The sequence below is a fragment of the Symphodus melops genome (genome assembly GCF_947650265.1).
Source record: "Symphodus melops genome assembly, chromosome: 15".
Classification (NCBI taxonomy): domain Eukaryota; kingdom Metazoa; phylum Chordata; class Actinopteri; order Labriformes; family Labridae; genus Symphodus; species Symphodus melops.
The window spans coordinates 21,554,093-21,578,546 of record NC_136705.1 but is presented as its reverse complement, the minus strand read 5'-3'; the positions used below and the strand labels follow the sequence as shown (position 1 = coordinate 21,578,546).

The 24,454-nt window shown below is 42.5% G+C and overlaps 2 protein-coding genes across 5 annotated transcripts; both read left to right on the top strand.

Annotated features, from left to right (window-relative positions):
* Positions 1-482: 482 nt before the first annotated feature.
* drgx (dorsal root ganglia homeobox) lies at positions 483-6,381 on the top strand. The gene is made up of 7 exons (XM_079363300.1): positions 483-541; positions 709-797; positions 1,584-1,684; positions 2,401-2,502; positions 4,209-4,381; positions 4,696-4,808; positions 5,166-6,381. The coding sequence occupies exons 2-7, from the start codon at positions 740-742 to the stop codon at positions 5,546-5,548; spliced, it is 930 nt and encodes a 309-aa protein (XP_079219426.1). The 5' UTR covers positions 483-541; positions 709-739; the 3' UTR covers positions 5,549-6,381.
* Positions 6,382-9,471: 3,090 nt separating this feature from the next.
* cUnh10orf71 (chromosome Un C10orf71 homolog) lies at positions 9,472-23,983 on the top strand. Of its 4 annotated transcripts, XM_079362264.1 has the most exons (3): positions 9,472-9,749; positions 11,733-22,100; positions 22,796-23,023. In XM_079362264.1, exons 2-3 carry the CDS (start codon positions 11,940-11,942, stop codon positions 22,871-22,873), a joined length of 10,239 nt encoding a protein of 3,412 aa, XP_079218390.1. In that variant the 5' UTR covers positions 9,472-9,749; positions 11,733-11,939; the 3' UTR covers positions 22,874-23,023. The 4 variants fall into 4 exon arrangements, with proteins under 4 accessions (XP_079218390.1, XP_079218387.1, XP_079218389.1 ...); XM_079362261.1 differs by having other exon boundaries at positions 11,733-23,983; XM_079362263.1 differs by lacking the exon at positions 9,472-9,749 and adding an exon at positions 10,677-10,770 and having other exon boundaries at positions 11,733-23,983.
* The last annotated feature ends 471 nt before the right edge of the window (positions 23,984-24,454 follow it).

Genomic DNA, 24,454 nt, shown 5'->3' with positions numbered 1-24,454 from the left:
AAGTGCAGCGGGTATGTGTGCATGTTTATGGTTTGGGAATTTGCTTGACTCTCGAATAACAATCACTTGTGATGAATTTTTTGGCACCAGAGCAGAGCTGCCGTTTGCCACCCTGGGTACATCTCTCTCTCTCTCTCTCCTCTTTCTTTCTCTCTCTCTCGTTCAGTCTTTCTCTGAGAGACACACACACACACACACACACACACACACACACACACACACACACACACACTAACACCAGGGGTTGGGGGTGAGAGAGACAAAGCCGTGATAATCCGATTAGGACCAATTAGGCGTGAGATTCTGCGACACTAGCTGAAAGCCTGAACACTCTGTAGACAGTTATACAGTTATAGAGACATCTGGACACTCCCAGAGAGACACACGCAGAGAAGTGAGTGTGTATGTGTGTATGAGGAGAGAGAGGGGCGAGGGAGAGAGAGAGAGATGTGGACACTCCCAGACAGAGAGTCAGAGGAAGTGCAGCAGTCACCTCCTCCCTCAGAGCGGGAAGTCATTCTCCTCAGCATCCTATCTGCAGGTACCATCCTCTCTCACTGATCAACTTCAAACCTCTTTTAGTCTCGCGCGTTATGATCTATTCTTACGTCTAAATAAACGTCTTACTCCCTGCCAGAGATCTGGATTTCACTGCAGCAGCTGAAGTCAGACTAAGGCTGCGAGTTCAAACTTTTGTCTGTGTTCCAGGTTCAGTTTCGCAGCTCAGCGACGCGTCAGGATGTTCTACTTCCACTGTCCGCCTCAGCTAGACGGAGAGTGCTGCCGCTCCAATACATGTAAGTTGTCTGTTTTGCATTGTTTACAAAATGCTCATCTATTTATTCCACACAGCTGTGAGTTTTAACAAACGTTTCGGTTCAAAGTTTGGACTTGTTCCCGATGCGTAATTGCGCGCAAAGGCGTGTGTGTGTTGTTCGAGGCCTGAGCAGATATTTTCTCTGTTTTTTTTTAATTTTTATTCCTATTATTATTATTCCTTGTGTTTTGACATTAAACGATCATTCAAATATAGAAAGAAAAAGACACGGGCCCAGAGAGTAAAATATAATAATGATCTACTGTAATAAATTAAGAGATCGTATAAAATCGGCACATCAAGCTATGAAGACGAAAAGTTAAATACTTTGGATGACTCATTTATCACCAATAAAATTTGAATCCGTTTCAGTGACCGCCGTCATTTCCAATTGTGGATTTAAAGGGTTAAGTCTGATTTTTGTCTCCCTCTGTTGTGTCAATCTGCTGGCTGTTCTGGTGCTCTGGCCCCGGGGCAGAGGGGGTGTTTTGTCCCGGGCACAGATGTTGGGTGTCATGGCTCTTAGTCCGTCATGGTTCCCCTCAGACTCCCGACATCAATGTTTCATGCAACTAATGGAAACACGAAATGTGCCAAAGAGTAAACTCCCTAATCTATCTGCTTTGGCCAACGTTTATAGATTTATTTTCTCTTTGTTCACATCGTTTCCAAGAGTTCCCCTTAACAGAATTAATTATGTATTTTAAACACTGCACACTGTAACAATACAGGTCATTTTTAATAAGTTCAAACTTTTTTCTTTCAGTGAATTCAAGCGGATTTGGCAATCACGCTCCGGCTGATTTTGATGATGGGTTTCTTCGAAGAAAGCAGCGCAGAAACAGGACAACGTTTACTTTGCAACAGGTAATTATTAACCAGGGAAGAAAAACAAGACATATTATTTACCTCAAAGTGAAGAAGAAAGAGGCCTCGACACTGTGAGGGAAAATGAAAGAAAAGGAAAAGTTTAAAGGGAAAAAAAAAGACTGAGAGGTATACTTTCTGAAAGGCATCAAAGCCTTTACAACTCATCTGACACGAACACTATCAAAAAGAAATTAAGATAATTAGTTTAAACGTAGTGGAATAAAAAAATACAATACAAGGGAATTTGCAGAGATAATTGTGATTTCAAAAATTATGCGTGGAAACACAATTTAATTGAATTCAAACTGTTGTAAAGACTCAATATCGAGATAAAAGACGAAGACAGGTCCATAAAATCACCTTAGAAGTTCATATAAAGTAGGCCTATATATCCTAGATAAAATACCTGTCAACCTGAGTGGGGGATTGTGATTTTTAAATGTAGTTCCTTTTAGGCCTACTCTTACTTGCATTTTTAAAAGTATTACATGTTCTTGTTAAATTTCGGTTAAGTTAGCCTACTTTACTCTTTTCGTCCAACAGTTAAATGATAATTCCACTCAAAACGTCTTAAAGAGTTGAACATTGTCCACACCTGATGAGGAGGACCAACATTTAAGACAGAGATTGAAATAGTAACTCAATTTTAAACAAAGAAGTAGGCTATAACAGAAAGAATAAATGAACCTTATTAGACTTTCTTGTTCCCGCAGTTGGAGGCTTTGGAGGCTGTGTTTGCGCAGACTCATTACCCAGACGTGTTTACGCGCGAGGAGCTGGCCATGAAGATCAACCTGACGGAGGCCAGGGTGCAGGTAGGTGGGTGTGCTGCTGCTGCTGCCGCTCGGCCACGTTTGACCACTCGAGAAAAAAGGTGAAATGAAGCCACTCTGTCATCCCGGCGCTGCACTTTAATAACATCAACATAATGGTGAATATTAGATTAGCTTGATTAATCGGTCATTCATAATTAAGCAGCGATAATGTTCCTCGCTAATTTGTCCGCGTCTCAAAGGTAGGAATACATCATTCGTGCAGATCTCCTGTCCCGTTCAAACACAGAAATATGGGTTTTTTTTAAAGGGCAAAGCCTTCTCACAAACTCTCACTTATTTCTCCATTTATTTCAGACACACACACACACACACACACACACACACACACACACACACACACACACGCACACACTTTGAAAACACACGACAAAAAAGCACTCAAACACACACCTGAAATTTGCCAATTTATATTCCGCCCTTGCCCTGCACATATGCGCCGTTATAAACTTGGCCAGATGTAATTAAGTTATGTGTCCTGTATGTAATTTCCTGCATTCCAGATTTGCTTTTGGGTTTTGTTGTGCGCCCAGATCTAATTGTGGGAAATATAATAGTTTGCCTTTTGTTCCCCAGGGTCATCTTACTATCGCTTAAACCCAATGGCGAGGTTGATAATGGAATCCAGAGCTGTAAATTAGGGATTGTAAACAAATTATTCCCCTCCTAATCCGATTACCACATTCCTATTATTAAATCTGAACATGAATCCGGCGCAGTATGCAGGGATATTAAACTTACATTATTATTAGAAAATAAATTTCCTTTCTGTTGTAGTGTTGTTGCCCCCCTTTTTGTAGAGTGTCAATGGGCCTCCCCCGCATTAAGAGCACGCGGCAAATTGAGATTAATGGAGCAATTATAGCCCATTCAGAGAGGGGTGTGTGTATGGGGGGGCCGCGACTTCTAGCTGGAAGGTGCAGGGGTGAGATAAGTCCATTGGTTGCATTGTTGTCCTGCCACCAAAATGTTGTCCTTTCTTTATGCCGAATGAATGCACGTGTTTTGTTTGGCTGTTGACATCATTTATACCTCTGGTACAATAGCAGGGATGCAGCGCACACGCGCGCCAGCTTTAACCTCCATTCACACATCATGATTAATGCCTGCTAGAACCGAGTCCTAATCGAATCTGATGTTGTCAAACAATCACTAAATAGGGAAATAAACGACTTCATCATAGCTGCCCCTCTCTCGGGCAGCACAACTGTCAGTGGGAAGTCATTAAAATATGATAATGAAAAATTGCTCAATTAAATGTTGTTATAGGCAGTGACCTTCATTGGATTAAGACACCAGAACTTGACTATATGTTCTCATCTGTGTGGATGAAGAAGTTTTGGGGATAGGTCAGGGAGTGTGGGACATTAAAGCGCTGCTGTGAGGCATTCAAATACCTCTCGATCTACAGGACAAGTAAAAAAAACAGTGAATATTTAAACTTTGCTCTGCCTCTCAGAAGGCTGGAAAAATATGAAATCTGTGTGCTTTGAGTTTGCATTTATTTGACTGTGCAATAAATTAAAATGCTCAAGAAATTAGGAGCTTACTAAAGAAAATATCTCTGTCAATAACAAAAATAAACAAAATAAATAAAATGTTGGCAATTTCAACTCCTAATTAGAAAAATCTATTGAATCATCTTGCATTCAGTCTCACCTTTCATCTCTTGTTTGTTTTTAATGCAGGTTTGGTTTCAGAACCGCAGAGCAAAGTGGAGGAAGACGGAGCGAGGAAGCTCAGACCCGGAAGGAGGAAAAGAGCAGATGAGCGAGGGCACTCCTCCGTCTCGCAGCATCAACTCTCAGTCTCCGGTGGACCACAGCAGGAAACAGAAAGAACCACTGGAGATGCAGCAGAGGTGAGGAAGACACACAGACAGACGTTGATCGTTTAGCTGTTGTTAAATATTCCTAACAGGATATATGAAAGAAAAAATGTTGCACCTCCATTTTACAAAATGATGGAGGGAAAGAAAAATAATGACTTTCTTTTCAGAACTGAAACATTTCAGTCTGTTAATGTTTTTTTATTTTTATTTCATTGATTGAGACAGCACAGGTAGAATCAGCTCTGCGGTGCACAGTGCAGTTAGAATAAAGTCCTGTGCGTGTGATTAAAAAGATTTGCGTTTTTACGACAGATGATTGCTTACCGTTTGTCTGTTTGCTCCAGCATCAACAGGACGGTGGGTCCGAGTGGTCCCTTCTTCCCGTCGTGTATCCCAGGAACTCTCCTCAACTCTGCCACCTACGCCCAAGCCCTCTCACAGGTCGCCACACTGAAAGGTAAACACGATTCAAATTTATTTGGGCACGAAAAAGATCTGTGATTTTTGTTGTAGTGTTTTCCTCTTTGTCTGTTTTAGGTTTAGTTTCTTCTTTTGTCCATTTCTTTCTGTTTCTCCCTTTGTCTCTTTGTCTTGGTTCTGCTCTCTGTTTCTGCCTGTTAAAAGGAACATTTCTTGCCACTGTTGTCAAGTCTTTGCTCAGTGTTAATGTCTCTTTGTAACAGAGTTCAATCTTCACCTGTCCTTTGTGTTAAAAAAAACTCTGAGAGAACTTTTTTCTGTAATACTGATAAATGAGCTGCAAAGATGAATTTCTGGTTTTTACTACGCTCACTGGAGTTGTTTTATTTTCCAGGTAATGGTTTGTGCTCCTGCTGTGTCTCTGACCCCATGGGTCTGTCCTTCCTGCCGCCCTACGGTTGTCAGGGCAACCGCACAGCCAGCGTGGCCGCCCTGCGTATGAAGGCCCGCGAGCACTCCGAGGCTGTGCTCCAGTCTGCGAACCTGCTCGGAGCTGCAGCGGGCGGGCCGGGCGCTGGTGTGGGAGTCTTGTCTGGAGTCGGCGTAAGCACGGCCGGAGTGGCGCGATCCTCCGTGGGCCCCTCCATCGAGGTTCCTGGTTCAGTGGGAAGAGGCAGGGACAGTTCCAGCCCCGGCCTGGCCAACAAGGTGCCGGTGTTGGGCAGCAGTCCTGAAAAACACCCTCACTGCTCCAAGGAACAACTGGAGAAAAAGTGAGGCGCTGGACATAAACGTGGACGTACTGATACTCTAAATCTGTGTGATCGTGCCTGTTATCACTACTCTACTCTAAGAAACGAAGCACAACTACAACTCCAGAAAACTCCTGGAAAAAGACTTTACTGAAATCACATTGAGTGTGGATGCAGACATTAAAATATTTATTTGACTGTAAATTATTGTTTTGAAGAAATGCTGAATATTTGGGGCTTTGTTTTCCCCATAAAAAGCACAAGTGTGGTTTGGATCTTTATCTGCACTCTTGGACTCTATTTATTGGACTGACATAGATACACCATATGTGCAACAAAGACCTATTTGATAATGTGAATTTAATTCATTCAGATGCTTACATTGTGAATGTTAATGCATGTAAACTGTACGTGTTGAACTGATCGAGGCTCTTTTGAGGATTTTTGGCAATATAATGTTTCTGCCATCAGGTCAGTAACAGGCTCAAACTATCTCTCCGTCTTTTGATTTTTTTTAAAGTGAAAGTGCACTTTAATATTAATCAGCCATTTTCTATGTAAATGTGTACACGTGCCAGAGTACAGTATACGTGTCACCGGTTGTGTCTTCCTCTCTGTTAGCACGTCTGAGGCGTCAGCAGACAGTGAACACACCTGCCCTGTTGTGACATGTTCTTTAAAACAATTAAAGATGTAGTCGCTCATGTTCCTCTCCTGTTGCCTCTCGCTCCAGCCATCTGTTCTGATACATTATTTATCAGTTTCCCTTAAAGCCGGCAGAGGAGAGCAATCGTGACTCTTATTATTTATTTACTTTTAGGACAGCTCATCCTCTTCCTATCCTTTTACTATTTCCAATAAACCAAATTAAACATCAAATTTGCTTATTTTATTCTTGTGAATGTGGGATTTACATTAAAAGAAATCATCATCTCATCACCTCAGGTTAACTTGGATTTGTCGTTAAATATCTCTCCACAGTACATCGACCCTTGAATAAAGGGTCAGCTGATCACATCGAGAATACTTAACCGGCGAGCACACGACCAGGAGTTCGGCTGATTCAATTTGCGTCCTTGAGGATTTTCAGGAAATTACTTTTGATAGTCAATAACACAATTAAGTAAACTACACACACATTATCATGAATAATTGATAAGAAATTATGTATTACCATGAAGTACTGGTTCAATAATTGATGAGGCGACACCCGGGTGACACAGAGGAGGGAGATAATGTCAGAAGTCGTGCCAGGTTGCACACAGAACACTTACAGCCTCTTTTTTCTTTGCATGTTGTAAATAACCGACAAATATGACAATAAAAGGATGCTTTCATGTTTGAGTCAACCTCTTATGACATTCACTATTTGAATGATCTGATGAGATTTCTTTATTTAAGTTGGAACTCTTTATTTCCCGAAAAATATACGCAGACCATCCATTGAAGTCAATTGTCACTTTTGAGACAGGAAAGTGGAAATGCGGTCAAAATAAAGTAAGAAAACCAGAACCCATTGTGTCCTACTTTCATGTTTTTTGTCATTATAATGAAGGTTGTTTTTTTTAACAGCAGGTACAGAGTCAATTCATGCACCAAATATTATTACCAAAAAAAACCCCATCATGTTCAATATAAGGATTTTGCTTTATGTGCATGAGAGCTCCCAGAGCAAAGATGCTAAGCCCCCTGACATGGCAGCTAATGATAACCCAATATCCTCACACAAATCAACTCCTCTCCCCCAAAATGTACCAATATGGACGACGGAATCCAGCCAACTCATACAAAAGACGTGCAAAACACATTCAATCCCTCCAAAATTGAATACAGTAGTCGTGGAATTTAATCATTATCCAAAACAAAGGATGCTGAAGTTATAATGACTCCGATCATCATTAAGTTCTGCAGGCGCCCCATAATTCACTGCTTTAATATTTGATAAACAAGTCAAGTTGATGTTGACATTCAGCTGTGCATGTGGCATCATTGATAATTTTCTGTCACCTAAAAAAAGTCCTGAGGCGGTTTTGTGGAGCATTGTTATATCAAATTAGCTGGAGAGCGGCCAGAAAAGCAGACAAACATGGTGAATGTGGGGGACAGCAGTTGAACTCTGTTCTTACAGTGCAGTTAATGGGCTTCTTTTGTTGCAGTAATGAAATATTTTGCAGGGATGTGGGGAAATATGTCCTGAAACAGGGAGTCGTGTGCACATGCACCCATCCACAGACAATATAATGCACACAGAAAGAAGCAGTATGCCCACGAGAGACTGGCACATACATACTATTCTCTTGCTTGACATTGGGTGCAACACCTACATTTTGACAACTCCACCACCCAAAGTCAGACACAAAGTGCATTCAGAGCTGCTCCGTGAAGGGCCTAAAAACACAGTACAGAATCATCTCTGCAACACAACTGATCAATAACTCAATCAATTAGAATCAATTAAGCTAATCTCTGAACGGAGATAATACAAACAAAGCATATCTTAATGCAGCAAGTAATGCGCCTGTCTGCTGTCTGCCACATAACCACAGCTCTGCTCCTCCTTACTCAGCACCCTCGATGTTTGAGATCAATGCTTGCAGTCATAGCACCTCCAATAATACCGCTATGTTGGTGCAAAGCTAAAAAGCAGAGTTGCAATGTACAAAAATTCAAGATCGGTGTAAGAAACAGAAGTCTGAATTTTTGATCAGGCCAAATTCAATAAGACGTGTGTTCTCAATTCGTCCACTAGAGGGAACTAGTGAGCAAGAAACCTGTTCAGATTCCTCTCAGCAGGCTTCTCCTCTAACTTCAGTGGGGAAATTGAGCACACGCTGAGTAATTCTTGCTCAGGGAAGTTTTCGTAAATTAAATTTTATTAATCAACCAATTTTTTAACAAGTGCTGAGCATTGAAGGCTCAGAAGAGAAAGCAGCTAAACAGGATGATACAGTAGCTTGGTACGGGTCGAGGATATTTCTTACTGATTGTAAAAGGAAGTGAAGAGAGGAAAAGGGAGAAAAGTTTTGGATGAGAAAGCTATATTTAAATAAGGAGGAAAGAGAGGAGTTAAAAAGGGATTACCTAAGCCTTTCCTGTATGTAAAACCATCTGTGTGTGTGTGTGTGTGTGTGTGTCTGTGTGTGTGTGTGTGTGTGTGTGTGTGCGTGTGTGTACGTCTCTGTTAATGGGGGCATATGGAGTGTGTCTCCATTAAGGCCCATGTGTGTGTGTCCATCATCCCACCAGGCCTGCCCTGCACCCGCCAAGAATCCCAGGAAACTATCTGCTGCAGCAATCTCCTATTATAGCAGCAGGCTGCTGTAGGAGGGGAGCAAGAGAAAGAAGGGGTGACGGGGGGAGGTACAGGTCCTCCCCTTCCTCTGCCTTGGCCTTTTATGCAGGGGGCCGAGTGAGGCTGTAGCTATCAAGATTATGCTTTCAAAATGTTGAGTGTTTGAGCACAAAATTCAAGGGAAACAAATATCTTAGACAATTTGCATGAAATGAACAAATCTGTGAGGAGAAGAATCAGAAAATGTTCCTCTGGAGAAAAAAAAGTTAATTGAAGTCTATGTAAGTGGCAGAAGACGACGGGTGGTGGGAGGTGGTAAGAGCCACTTGTTGACACTGCATACAGTGCTCTTCGGGTCTGTCCAGTGAAGTGGGTGGCACTCCTGTGTGAGGCGATTTTGGTATTTATGTCTCCCAAAGGAGCACCCAAACTCTGGCCCCCTCCCAGCCCCATAAGATAGACAACAACACACCTCAAGAACATACGTTGATTCTCAATGTTTAGACCATAACCTTACAGCCGGATGTAAAACGTTCACAGTTCATGACACCTAACGCTGGTTGCTAATGGCCAACAGTAAGCTGTCCAGATTTATAAATAGTTGAGAGGCTGTTTGTTTCATCCGTCTGACACTCGACACCAAAGGATCTCAAAGAACCGCATGCAGGCTCCAGCTCTCACTCTGTCCCCCAATGGTGGACACTCTGCCTGGGACAACTCCTCTATTTCTGTTTGGTCTCCTGAGCACTGCTGCCTGCTTCTGGTGAGATGCTCAAAGAGCCCAGCGTGGACTTTACAGAAGATTTTTGAAGTGGATTATTTTCAATAAAAAGACACAGAGTTGCCGGAGAGAGCTTGTGAGAAGTGACAGGATCAACAAGGCCTTTTAAGGAAGTGACAATGAGGCCTGAATTATGGATTATAAAAATATAAGGTAAGAATAAAAGTGTTATGTTTCTTTCTTTTGAAGGCAGACACATTAAGAAGTAAGTAACTGACATCAATGTGCATCACTGCACATTCCTATTTGTAAGAGTTGAATTGCTTTATGAAGACAAAATAAATGAACAGATGTATACAAATAATTCCTTTTTTTTATAATATACACATTGAGTTTCTCGTCCCATATAACAAACACAACTTTTATTTTCACTCACTGGCATTTCTAAACAATTAGTCAAATCCTCTGAGCTCTCAGGAGTGACAGATTTGTCTGTGTTTGGAGCACAGTGGCTCTGAAAGTGAGGCCTCTCTGGTGTCAGGTTTTAGAGCCGGAGGCCCGTCACTGGACTAAAATAAACCTGTCACATGCAAGAACCAACAGAAATCACCCTGACAGTTTGACATGGGATTATCGTAGCAAAAAAAAAAGGACAGTTACCACAGCTGTGTGTGATTTTTTTAATGCCTCTCTGATGTTTATTTTCTTTAAATCTGTCCTGATCATCTGTTGCCTGAATGGAAAAAAAGCTGCAGCAAATCAACATTTCGCTGCTTAAATGTTTTCTTAATGCTTGAAAGCTAAATCTTACAGCGAGGTGTAGGGCGTGCTCTGGTTTATATTGCTGTCGTTTTCTGTTAAAGGATATTTTTTTGCATGATATTTAAGATGAGTTGTCGCTCTGCTCCACTTTCATCTGATGAAGACCTTACAGGTTTTAGCATTGTGGTGCATAGATGTTTGTGTAGATGTGAATGAGATGGATGGACTCCAGATCTGAAGATATCAAAGAACCGAGGGTTATTCTGAGCAAGGGGACGGCTGCCTGGTAGCAGCAGTAAATTTAACCAGAATGTGACCATGACGTTACAGTCTCTCTCTATACGAGTAACCATTTCAACTTTCAAAGCAGTGTACGAAGGAGGACATGTGCTTTAAGAAGGCTGGAAGAGGGCTCTGTACTTCTAGACAAAGCATCATACGTGTTGATTATTATCTTAAACTACTTTTCGAGGTAATAATTTAAGTTGTAAGCGTAGTTTTAAACGTTGCTCGGCAAGCAGCGAGCTGGTGGAGCAAGGAAGAGGAAAGATGTCAACAGATAAGTGTCGCTGCACTCATCCACTGCTTAAGATTTATGCATCAGGATCTTCTTTTTTCTTTTTTTACTCATATTTCTCTTCACATAAGTAGTAAGTTTTCATAAGTAAACAGAGTTGGTTTGAATGTATAAGTGAAATGAGAACATTTCAATACAGTTATATTCTATAATATCTTAAAGTCCCATTTCAATATTCAAATATGCAACTGAGTGGGACAGAAATACATTACATTAATTTTGTTTCCAACATCTGACTGGAGCTGCACCTCTACTCTTTTTAATCGTCTTCCCACCTGTTCCTTCTCTACTGTAGTAAAACCAAAGATGTCTTACTGAAGGATTAGTTTCCAATGTACAGACTCGTCCTAACAAGACTTATTCTGCTTCTGTTTCCCTCAAAGATAACAACTTAAAGTTTGTTCATATCCTCATTAATAATTTCACTGTATGGATCATCAACATCAACATCATTGTGTGTGTGTGTGTGTGTGTGTGTGTGTGTGTGTGTGGGGTCATTAAAGCAGTGTCCTGCTTTCCCAAAATACCTCACGTGAGGCTGTCTTTACTGTGCCTAGCAACAGAGTAGTTTTCTTCACAACATGTTTCTGAAGGTCACAGTGATTGAGGAGAAGGATTAACGAGGCTGTTTTCAGAACCACATACAGTACATTGCTGCTTAATGCAAAAAAAAAATAAAAAAGGAAGAGCTTCTTTTCAAGGACACAACAAGTGGTGCTTATTGTTAAAACTTCTATGAAAGAAAACCATTTGTGTGTTTTTGGCTTGAGAGTAAGTTTAGAAAACATTTCACATATCCTAAACGATTAAGCAAATCATTTTAAGTCCAAGTTAATTCTCCTTTCTTTCTCTCGTAGGAAAACAAAATATTCCAAGATTTTTTTGGACGAAGGCCAACTAAAAGGCACCATGCCTTAGGAGCTACAGGCTCTACAAAGTCTTGACGGGGGCCCCAAAGTCTTGGCTTGCAGCTCCTGCAGCAGGCAGTGTATATCATTTCGAGTTGTGTTTGCGTGAATGACTGCCCAGCTGAGGACGGAGCTTTTTGTTAGCAGGCCTGCATCATGACCTCGGTTGAGAAGCGCCGCTCTGGCCGAAAGAGTGGTGGGCATCGAAAGCACAGCGATGGAGGCTACAGCGACACCTCGAGTGCTGGGTCCTTTCTGGATGAGACAGACCGTGAGGTCAGCAGTCTGACAGATCGAGCATTCAGGAGTCTCTGCATTGGAGATGAGGCGGTTTATAATGACTCAGACCTGGGTGCATCTTCACCCTGCACGCAGAGAGACAGACAGCTGGCCTTTAGCCAGAGTGCTCAGGAAAGAGACCGAGAGAGGGAGGAACTTAAGAGAACTGCACATGAGAGCTTCAGCCTCAGGATGCAGCAGTATGAACAGAACTGGATCCACGGAGGAATGTATGGGGCTGAGATCCAAAGAGATCCACAGTGGGAGGATTACGGGGAAAGGACACAAGGGAGAGTTTCTGCCACATTCCAGCACTCGTTTGTGGAAACCTCTCAACAGGAGGAATCTCTGAGAGGAGAACAGCTGTCCTTTCTCAGCAACGGAGCTACAGAGGTGAGTTCACAGCAACGAAGAAGCCGCTCCAGAGTCTCCTCCCTCATCAGAGCGTTTAACTCTGAGGGACAGAGGGACGGAGCAGGGATGGATGGTAAACCCAGAGAGTTGAATGATGACACAAGCTGGGACAAATCTGCTCTAATGAGCATTCAAAGGGAACTTTCTGAATTCTCTTCATCATATCAGGAAAACTTTAACAGCGGCCATTTCGGCTCAGCGGGTCCATTCTCCTCCCGGGACACTGACTTCTACTCCTCTGAAGTAGCAGCAATGAGTCACATAAATTCTGGACCCTCTTTTATGAGATCTTCCCACAGTAAACACAGCATGTCCACACAGGTCAACTGTAACTCGAACTTCTTTATACACAGTGAGTTCAGTCCCTTCAAAGTGTGGAGGGATCATAACAGGTTTCCCTTCCATCAAGGAGAAGTCACAGGGTTTATGAAATACCCAGACTTCCCTAAGTGGTATGAAACACCCATGTACAAGGAGCTTTCACTGGAGAGCCAACCACAGGTTGCACACAGGTTTGAGGAGAGGGGAATGAGACACCTGAGGAATGACTGGGCACCGGTCGTTCCTCCCACTCCTCCACGAGCCACCTCAACATCCACAATGCTGCACAGAGCTTCAGCAGTGGAGAAACGCTGTGACTCAGAGTTAGCAGGTCATTACACGTACAGGAAGCGGGCGCAAAGCCTTGGAACAAACAGGCTTCCACCCCAACGCCCGTCGACAGCATCGCCCACCGTTGAGATGTCTCGACGCGTCCAGGACACCATCAGTTCTGTCAGAGCCCTCCAGCAAAAAATAAAAATGATGACAGAGCAAAATGTCTGCACAGAGATGACAATGAATAAACAAGGAGTATCTTATAGTAATGATTATCGTGTTCCCTATGGATTCGATGCAAACACAGTGCCACCAAATGTCGTCAATAGTAACACCAGCACAACTCCCTTCAACATCAGCCAGCTGCTCACACCTGTAGTTCATGCACATCAAGAATCAGAGACATCAGATGTCCGACAGAGCGCGGTGTCCCCTCAACTTATAGAACATCCCCCAGTACGAGCCGAAAGCAGGGGAGCCACTCCTGATATTAGGATGTCAAGCTACAAATCCAGAGCCACGAGCCTTCTCTTCAATCTCAAAGACAACAGGAAAAGAGTGAAAAGCACTTACAGTCCTACCAAATTCAAAGGCTTGGAGACACAGGACAAAAACAAACAGCCTTTAATCCAGGAGCCAAGAGACACTGTGATAGATATCCCGGATTTACCAGATGCAGAAGTTCAATATCCTCAGGTAGAAGAATCCGGCTGGACAAATGCTGTCTCACACAATTATGTAAACCAGCATTTTAGTCCTGGATCATCCATTGCAACCAACTATGAGCCTGCGACTGCAAATACAGGCCAATATTCAGCATACACTTCAAGTGATTACCAGACAGCTCAGCTGCAAGGTGAGATGGTTCATCACTCTGGGTTCACTGGCTTCATACCTGAAAGTTACACAAGCAGTCAGCTGGCTAATGGACAGAATCTCTATGAGGACTTATCGTCATTTACTCCCTACAAGCAAGGCATGATGGCTAATGTAGACGCTCAGGGAAGAGATGGATACAGGCTTAAACATCCCTATACAGCTACAGAAACACAAAGGCTAAATGCTGAACACAATCATATGAGTGAGTTTGTAACCAGGGCGGATGGATATCAACAGCACAAAGACAGCAATTATGATTACAAAACTGCGTCCTTACAGGATCGGTGGAGACAGGCAAACAGCCAAGAGACTAAATATCAAGCAGATAACTATCTGTGGAAACAAGAGATGACTGCTTCAATGGAATCAGACCAACATCCACACACTTACCAAAGAGCAACAACGACAAAAGAGGAGCTACATTTACCAAGAGACAAATTCAGAAGAGAAAATCCTCATGATGTTCATAAGGAGCCTCAGAAAAAACAGTCCTATGAGGATTTTGGTGGAACTTCTTGTGCAATGGATGGCTTTATCTATTCTAATATTTCTAACCAACATCCTCAACATAGTGTTTTAGGTAATAACAAAGAAAAACAAGTGTATTATGGAAATCAGCAATCTGGAGTTTTTAAGGACAATTATGGACTTCAAAAGCAAAGTAGACATAACAAGGAAAATGAAATGTATGATTATACGCCTAAAACTTCCAACAGATATGATGATCAAGAAAATAGAAACCAGCACACTCCTTATCTGAATAAAGACTATCCAGTTCTCACTCAAGAAACAAGTCAGATAAAACCATATACAACAATTCCAAATGGGTATGAAAGGCAAAGTCTTCAAGCTGAGGAAACTAAACCATTGTTTGAACATACCATGCAAAACAACCCTGCCAATGCGTCTGACCCCACAATGGAAAATCAAGCAAAAGATAGAACTCATGACGAGGTCAAGGCTGAACATGCCATGGCAGGACACGCAAAAGCGCAACACGCCCAAGCAAAGCTGGCAGGGGTTCAGCACTGGGATAAAGAGCAGCGGCCCAAAGAGGAGTCAGCGAGGTTAAATTTAGCAGAGCAGACTGGTTCAGAGAAAGTCAAAGCAGAACAGGTCTTTGCAGAAGTATCAGCACAGGAGAGAGTAAACCAGGGCCGAGGAGGACATGCTGAGGAGAAGAAGAAAAAGGATGATGTGACAGAGAACTCGACAGAAAAACAGCCGGAGCAGACAAGTGAGGTACTGACAGAGGCAGAGCAAACAATAGTGCAGAGGGTAACAGAGCCAAGTCATATTACAGAGGAAGCAGAACATATGAAAGAGGAGCAGGAGGGGCAAGTCAAAGTAGACCAAGCGGAAGCAGAGAGGTTCAAAAAACACGTAAAAACAGAACTGGAGGAGACAGAGCAGATGAGAATACGGCAGTCTACAACTGAAAAGGCCAAACAAGAAAGAACCAAAGCAGAGAAACTCGAGGAAGACAAGTTAAGAGCAGAAGAAGGCGAAAGGGAGCGGATTACATCAGAACAAATCAGGACAGAAAAGGTGAAAGCAGAAGAGGCTGAAGCAGAGCGAAGGAAAGTAGAGCATGCAGAACTTCAGCAGATAGAAGAACAAGCTAAAGCACAAGAGAAGGTTGAAGTTGATGATAAAGATTTCATTCAAACCACTCATGTTAATAATGACAATCTTACAACACAGAAAAGCAAAGCTAAAGAAAAAGAGGGAGAGCGGGAAAATTTCAAACAAACCAAAGTCATCACAACTAAGATGGAGCAAACTAAAATAGAGTTGATGCAGGAGGAGTCAGCTAAACAAGCACCGAAGCTAATATCCTCACAACAGGTCAAAGGTGAGCTTGATAAAGTTGAGCAAGCTAAGACAGAGTTAGCTAAAGCTAAAGCAGAATTAGCTAAAATAAAGGAGAAGATGAAGGGAGAGCAAAAACAGAGAGTCAAAAACACAGTGCTTACAAAAGATAATGAGATAAAGAAAGATATTCCTGCTAACATGGATACTGATAAAAATGAAGAGTTCAAATATCAGGACCAGTCAACTAAACCAGAGAATCAACCAAACAAAGATTTGATAGTAACTTGCAGACAAAGTATAGATCAAGCTAACAGAGGGCTTGATGAGTTTATCCGTCTCAGAGATAAATATGGTTTTACTGATACACCAACGGTCAGGAACAAAATCTCAGCTGCAGGAAATAGTACTTCAATCGATGCCAATGAAACACCACTTTCATGTCTTGATAAATTTGAAACAAAGACTGAAGAAAAATCTAAAGACAAACTTAGTCCTAGTAGCACATTTGCAACATCTGACAGAGAAAACAACAAAGTAAGCAGCTTTGAATCTCACGAGTTGAAGGAAAGTCAGTATATTTATAGTGAGTCATCCAAAGAATTCAAATTATCAAATGGTAATAATGTACTTCCCGATGCAGACAATGCAACAAAAAGTGACTCTGTTACTGATGATGTAAAGGAGCACAGAGTTGAAAAGTTGGAAACACGTGACCCACTGATACAACCTGATGGCTCACAGCAAAAAGATTTGAATGTGGTCATTCTGCTCCCTGCTGGAAGAAAAACCAAGTTAACTGAGCAAAGTGTCGGTCCAAGTAAAGATCCCCATTCAAACCCTCCCAAGACATTGTCCCATAAAGAGAGAGCTCAGACGAAGCAGGAGATTCTGACTTCAAAGATAAAAGCTCATGCTGAGAAAGAGATTTCTGCAATCAAAGAGAAGGGGTTTGGGAAACGAGATGGTATTATATCGAAAACCTCTACCAAACAATTAGGAAGTAGTCAGACTATTAATGCTCGACAGAAACCCCCATCACTGGAAGCTCCTAAAAAGCATGACAGCACAATGTCCAGTAATGCAGCACTAAAGCACCATGTGGAGCACCAAGGAACAAAGATGGTACCAGCAACGTCTGTTTCATCGCCCAGCTCTGCTACAATCCCAGTTAAGTCTGCAGCAACAACCAGTCATCATGTTAAAGACTCAATGAATGGAAACGTGCCAAAACCACCCAAAGAAGAAAAACTGACAGGAGTCCATCCCATGAGAACGCATAACAACTTGGTAGAAAATCAAAATAAAGACAATCAGTCTCCAATACATAGTAAAGAACAACCACCTAAAACCAAACAATTAAAGCAGGAACCAAATCATGGAAAACATGTTGGTAACAAGACTGATGGACCTAAAGACAATCTTATTGTAGACACTGCTAATCTCACCAAGGAGAAAGAAGCTCCACCTGTCAATGAAGTCAAAAGTTCCCAACCTACTACCGCAGAAAAGGCAGAAAGAACTAATGAAGCAGCTCTTGAGGATTCATCACTTCATATTGTCTTTGGCCAAACTAAAACCCCTGTGGCTGACGACAGCTTGCAGATCAGAGGAATAATGGTCACAGTACGAGAAAGAAAACCATCCTTAAGCGATGTTGAGAATAATTACAACATTCCTCAACAAACTAAGGCAAAAGAAAGCAGGAATTCAGAGTTAAATGAAGGAAATCTAGGCTCAGATCTAGAGACAAGCAAAGGTTATACATCTTTAAATGAATTCACCAAAGTAGGGAGTAAAGACAAAGTTGTTCAAAGCACTCATCCTTCAATGATGGATGACAAGACTAAAGTAGGAGTGAAAATTTATCCCGAAAACATCCAAGGAGCTTCAACCCAAGAGAACATTATGTCTGAAACGGTCACTCTACAGCAAGAGAGTTCATACGCAGATGCAAGTCATCAGAGGGAAACACAACTCCAAGAACCAGCGCGTGAAAAGGTCTCCGCATCCAATGCCACTGTACCTGCTAAAAATAAAACACTGGCAGAAACTCAATCCCTTCTCTACAACCAAGACATAATACCCGGAGAAACTAAAGACTTGACAAATGTAATGCCAACAGAGAACCTTTCAAAGAGTATTGGAACAGATGAAGTACATGCCAATGATTCCAACATGGTGGCCAAGCAAATCAACCACATAAACGGTTGTAACAGAGCTGAAGGTGAATCTTCGATAAAGCCTTTAGTGAAAGGAGATATGAACTCTGTCATAAATCCAGCCCGCTGCAGAGACACGGACGGAAAGAGTGCACTTCCACTGAATGAAAAGAAACATCACTCAACACCACAAAAGCCTCTCAGCAAAGCTAGTGCATCTCACAATTTAACTGACAATGAGAATAGACGAGAAGAAAATAGTCAAGTGGATGATGGTGTGCATATAGACAGCATAGCCATCAGAGTTGTGCCAGCAGTAACTGAGAACAACACAAACAGAGGAGAAAAACATGTCACAGATGTCGCTACAGCTAATGATTATAAACACGTTGCATCATCTTCTGTTGAGGGAAAATTAGAATATGACAACAGAAGAAAAGACCTCAATGCAGCAAGCAGCCAGAAGCAGTTAGAAATACATTTGGAAGACAATTTAGTGGTACAAAGCGTGTTGTCCGGTGTGAGAAAACAGTCTGACTCACTGAAAAACAACAGTCAACAGGATATCATTAATGAAACCAGTCTGAATGTTCAAGCTGAAACTGGAGAGCATGAAAGCATTAATACCAGTGGGAATTCAGTGGACGAATCAAAAACACATCCAACAGAGGAAGACTACTTTCAAGTGCAAGGGGGAGCAGAAACTAATGAAAAACCACAAAGGAAAGCAAATGTTGCAGATTCGTCAGATGTTGTTTCAAAGGGAAGGGATCTTCCAGGATTAGGGTCAAATGAGGGACTTTTTAGCAGAAAATTAGACAATGAAAGAAAAAATGATGTCTTCATTTTGGATGAAAGTCTAAGAAAAACAGCAGAATCAAGGTCAGTAAGCATTCAAGAAGAGAATGCGAATGGGAACAACAAAGAAACAGAAGATAAACTGACCTCCAAACAGACTGATGGTCCCACAGAAAGACTTGATTCTAAAAACGAGAAGTCACAGGTGGGTCAAGCGGTTCATATTAGAAAACAGCACACAGAGAACAAGTCAACTTCATCGTTAAGAGAAAGACAGAGCAGACGAAACTCCAACCCGATGAGGGAAACAGTTGAAGAAAACTCTGATGTTAAACCAACACCTAAACCTAGAGTATCCACAATACCGGAGATATCAGCACTTGCAGACTATGCCAGGTTAAAAGTAATTGTTTCAGAAGACAGGGAGAACACCATCCAGGAATTCCCTCCAAATAAAAAAGAAGGATTCTTTCCGATTATACAGAGTCGTCACAGCAGACGCCCAGTGTTCCACGCTGATCCACAAGACTTTCCCGTGAAAGAGAAAACTTTGCCAAATAAAACAGAGGTCAGCTCCAAAGTGAACAAAGAGCCCAAACCCTTAGTATTTCCCATTACAGAGAAGGAGCATCAAAGGACAGGGATGTTTAAACTCGGAGACAAAGAAAGACAAGACAAATTGCTTTTAGATGCCAACGCCAAAGAAGATACTGTAAATACACAATGCACCCAGGGAAGAATAAAGTCACCGACAAGTCCTGTGAAGAAAGAAAGAAATGAAGCACCTTTCACTGATATGCAAAGACCTCATCAAAAGGATCAGACTACTCATCAGTCCAACAATCCACCTTTGCAAGCACCAACGTCATCTTCTGCACTGAATAGACCAAGGCCAAGAAACACATCTGTGACACAACAAATAACGCCAAGTGATAACACCGATCCAAATGAAAAAGGTCAAGAATTTTCACCAACAGCTGAAAGAATACCATACATGGATAAAAGCTCCCACACACAACCCACTTTGGGGCAAAGTAACAACATGGAGGATAGAACTTCAAGAAAAACTCATACAGTTGAAAATGCTAAGACAGAGAGTTTAGAAAAGCCTACACCTCAGCATGAAGACACCAAGGCAAAACAACAGAACAGAGCAAAAAAGTTAGAGGACAAACACACTTCTTGGACAGGAGACACAAAAAGAGCAGAAGACATGAAAATAAAACACATAATTGCAGAAAGTAGAGCTTCCCTGGCTGAAGAAGAGAGGAAAGCTGCTAAGAGAGAAGAGGAGAGAAGAGCAAAGGAGCGGGAGGCCATTGCTCACAGGATCAAGGAGAGACGGGAAAAACAGAGAGAAACAGAGAGAAGAGAAGAAGAAGAAAGAAAAGGAAAACACACTGAAACAAGCAGAGCTGCTCAAGAAGAGGAGGAGAAGAGAGCAAAGCAAAGACAAGAAGAAAAACAAGTAAAAGAAACTGAGGAGAAATGGAAATTGATAACAGAGGAAAAGCAAGGAAAACAACCAGAGCAGCAGAGGCTAGCTTTTCAAGAGGTCCCACATAAAGGAGCTGCTAGCAATGAGCAGCAGCAAACGAGAGCAGCAAAAGAGGAGCTGCACAGTAAAATAGCTGCTGAAGAGGAGCAGAAGAGGAGAGCTGCACAAGAGGAAGAGAGGAAAGCTGCACAAAAAGAGCAGAAGAGGAAATCAGCTCTAGAAGAAGTGCAGAAAAGAGCTGCTGAAGAGGAGAAGGAGAGGATAGTTGCACTAAAAGAGCAGGAGAGAGCTACTCTAGAAGAACAGCATAAAAGAGCTGCTCTGGAGGCACAACAGAGGAGAGCTGCACAAGAGGAACATCAAAGAAGAGCTGCACAAGAGGAACAGCAAAGAAGAGCTGCACAAGAGGAACAGCAAAGAAGAGCTGCACAAGAGGAACAGCAGAGGAGGGCTGCACAAGAGGAACAGCAGAGGAGGGCTGCACAAGAGGAACAGCAGAGGAGGGCTGCACAAGAGGAACAGCAAAGAAGAGCTGCACAAGAGGAACAGCAGAGGAGGGCTGCTCTAGAAGAACAGCATAAAAGAGCTGCACAAGAGGCACAACAGATGAGAGCTGCACAAGAGGAACAGCAGAGGACAGCTGCACAAGAGGAAGAGCAGAGGAGAGCTGCACAAGAGGAGCAGCAAAGAAGAGTTGCACACGAGGAACAGCTATGGATAGCTTCTCTGATTGAGGAGCAAAGGCAGGCTAAACAGATTGAGGAGAAGATACTCACTGACATTGAGGAGAGAAAGAAAAGAGATCAGGAGAAACTTACAGACATTTCCGAACAGAAGAGGTTCAATCTGATTGAGAAGCAAAGGAAAACCGAGCAGCACACAGAAGAACAGTGGGAAGGAAGACATAAAAAAGAAGAGAAGGCCAGAAAGCTTGAGAAAAGCCAAGCAGCACCCAAAGAGGAGAAGAGAGTGGCACAAGAGCGGATACTAGTTCATAAAGAGGGACACGAAAGAGATAAAGCAACTCAGAGGATGGATGCTCTCCAATACTATGCCATCACCTCAACAGACTACGGGAGGAAACCGAAAGAGAGACAGATCTACTCCCCTTTACCTCCCCAACAGAAAAACAATCCTGTTGGGCTGGAATCATCTGAAGACTCGGGATCCCATTCTAGGTCTTATAGGCCACATGCCCCTGCATCTCCTGCCCCATCTCTTCCCCGTTCCAACGCCTCCTCTCCTGCTCTGGGTGCCAAGCCCTCGATGTTCAGGGTGAAGGATAACAGCTTCAGAGGTTCCTCTTTCACCAAGTCAGTCAAACCACGCTTCCATAAAACATTTGGAGAGGATTACAGAGTGGGTTCACCTATGGAGAGGGAGAGAGGAGATGAGGAGCAAGAGGCATTAAGATGGAGTGCTGGAACTCCTGTCTATCCTGACAGACTTGCTGCAATCAGAGAACTCTCAAGTTTCCCACCAGCATCTGCATCACAGGACTACTCAGCGCCTCTCCCACAACACAGGCCTTACTCCAGGAGGAGCATTGTTCTGGATGAAGACGACTCCCGCTCTGTCATCAGCAACATGTCAGAGGGTGTTGAGAGTTTTGCCACCAGCGCAGCAGACCTGTCGGAAATAAGAAGCTTGTGCTATGATGAGAGACCCGAATCCGCCTGTAGCTTCAGCAGTGATGTGTCTCGTTCTTTGGGCAAGCCTCCAACTGTCCCACCAAAGAGTGAGAAAGCCTTGCGCAGGGCAAAAAGGTTGACTTCTCGAAGAATCAACAAGGAAAAGCCCAAAGCTGAGGCAGACAACCCTGCTGGAGTTGAGAAACCTCTTCAAGATGTGTCCAGTATTCCTTCTTCCTTCACTGAGGTATGCTCCTCAAACCGCTATGCTGTGGCTTCCCCTCATTTTACCCCCCCTCTCTCCCTTGCTCTTGCTCCAACACTGGGGTCAAGCTTGCCTTCTTCCAGCACTGAGCACCAATTATCCCATAGCTCTTTCCATGCTTCCCCTCATGCCACTGGTCCTATCTCCCTCCCAGTCGCCTCAACTCATGCTACTGCACCTGTTTCCCTTCCCGTTGTCTCCACTCATGCTACTGGCCCTGCTTCCCATGCGGCTGCACCAAAGACAGTTGCTAATATTCCCTCTTCTCCCACTCACCATCATGCAAACCACCCAGCTACAGTGACTCAGTACCATGTAGAGTCAAGCTATCCCCAGTCCTACCCATTGACCCAACGTAAAGTGCTGCAAGACCTCGGCTCTGGTCAGTACTTTGTAGTGGACGTGCCTGTTCAAGTGAAAACAAAGACTTTCATTGACCCAGAGACAGGAAAGTATGTTCAGCTGAATGTGCGGGAGTCTGCTCAGAGTACTCCCCGACCCCAGCCCAAGCCGCAGCCTCAGCCGCAGCAAACATACCTACAGCCTCAGCTTCAACCCCAAATGCAGGTCAAGCCACAGCAGCCCCTCTCCCAGCCCTCTCCAGCTGGCAAACCTGTGCTTTATGAAGGCTACCAAGGCTACCAACCTGAAGCTAACAAATTCCTTCCCCACAACAGGTCATCAGCCCCTGTGACTCCCTACCAGGAACAACTGCCTGTGAGGGAGGGTCGCATCTACGGATATCAAGCCCCTGAAATTATACCAAACTCTGAAGGGCCTCGCTATAGCCCAGAGAAAACTCCGTATATGGACACAGTTAATGATTCAGGCAAAACACATAACACAGTTTACAACACACATGGCCCATATGAGTCGTTCCCAGAGTGCGACACAAACAGCCAGCTTGCAGGAAGCCAAGTTTGTGAAAATGATAACTCAGCCCACTCACGATATCAGCCCCAACAAATAATCGCAATAAGTGAACTAGAGGACTTTATGGAGGTGTCTGACTGGTGAGGAAAAGTTGTACAGAAATTGTGCCTCAAAAAAAGGTTCATAACGTAAAGATGACGTAGTGACATAGAGTATTTGACAAAAAAAAAAGCACAGTTTGAGTGGATCATTAAATGCAGTTTCAAGTGTTTGTAAATGACATTTACAAGTGGAAATAGTTTCAGAATGTTTTGGGTTTTTAGTGTTTCTTGCTGTTTCTGATTTCTGATGAGAATTGTGGGGATTAACTGTTTAGTTATTTATTGTGTTACAGAGAAGTCACCATTCCATTTGACTTTTGAATGTGCCAAGCTATTTTTGACGTGTATACAGTACGATAAGCCTCCCATTGTCTGCCAAACCTAGATTCATGTTGTCATAAATAAACTGTATGTCTATACCTTTTTGTAATTTGGAAAAATTGCTTTGAACATTAAAAGAGCTGCTTCAGTTTCATGCGTTATATCAGGTTAAGGATATGTGGAATTTGATGACACATATAGTACTAAAAATCTAGAGTGTCAATCAAAGCTCTGCAGATTGTTGAAAGCAAAGCTTGTGTATTTAACCACTGTGTCAATATTCAAACATGTCGATGAGATAAATCCTGTTTTTAGGTTTCGTTTCAGATGGTAGTCCATTTGTCAGGAATTTTGTCTCTGTGTTGCTGTGAAGATTTCAGGCAGTAAAATCACACTTCATTAAACCTAATCATTTTTTGGCATAATGAAAGTCTTTCAAAATCACCTTGTAAAAATTATAAATAAAAAAGGAAATGTGACACATTGTTGCTTCAGGTTGATTTCATTTCAGATCTTAAATGAGTGTAATAACTACATAATGTTAGTGTCACAGGGATCCTGTTCTGAGTCATGAGATGCACCCTGGGTCTGACTGACAATAAATGAAGTCTTTTAATGAGTGCATAAGACAATTAAAAAGAGTGACTGTGAGCAAAATCATATTTCCTGAGTGAATTCATAAACACAATATTAAGAAACTAACATGTTGTTGATGACATTTGTGCTTATGTCTCCTTTTATTTTTGTATAAATCAATCCGAATGGTTAAGCATTTGCTTGCTATACCTGGGAGACACAATGATAGATATAACACAGAGTGAAAATGCTCTTGTGTTTATTATTCCTCATTTCACCAACTTAGATTAATGTACATGGCTGGGGTGAGAATGCCTGCATAGACACTGCAGTTAAATGAATTTTGAAGCGTTCATTAAGTTTTGCTGATCCCCTGAGAAGCAGTAACCTGCTTTGACCACTGTAGGGCAGAGGAGAGCGTTTCCTCCACTTAAGCTTAGACCTAACCTTAAATCTTATGTAAAA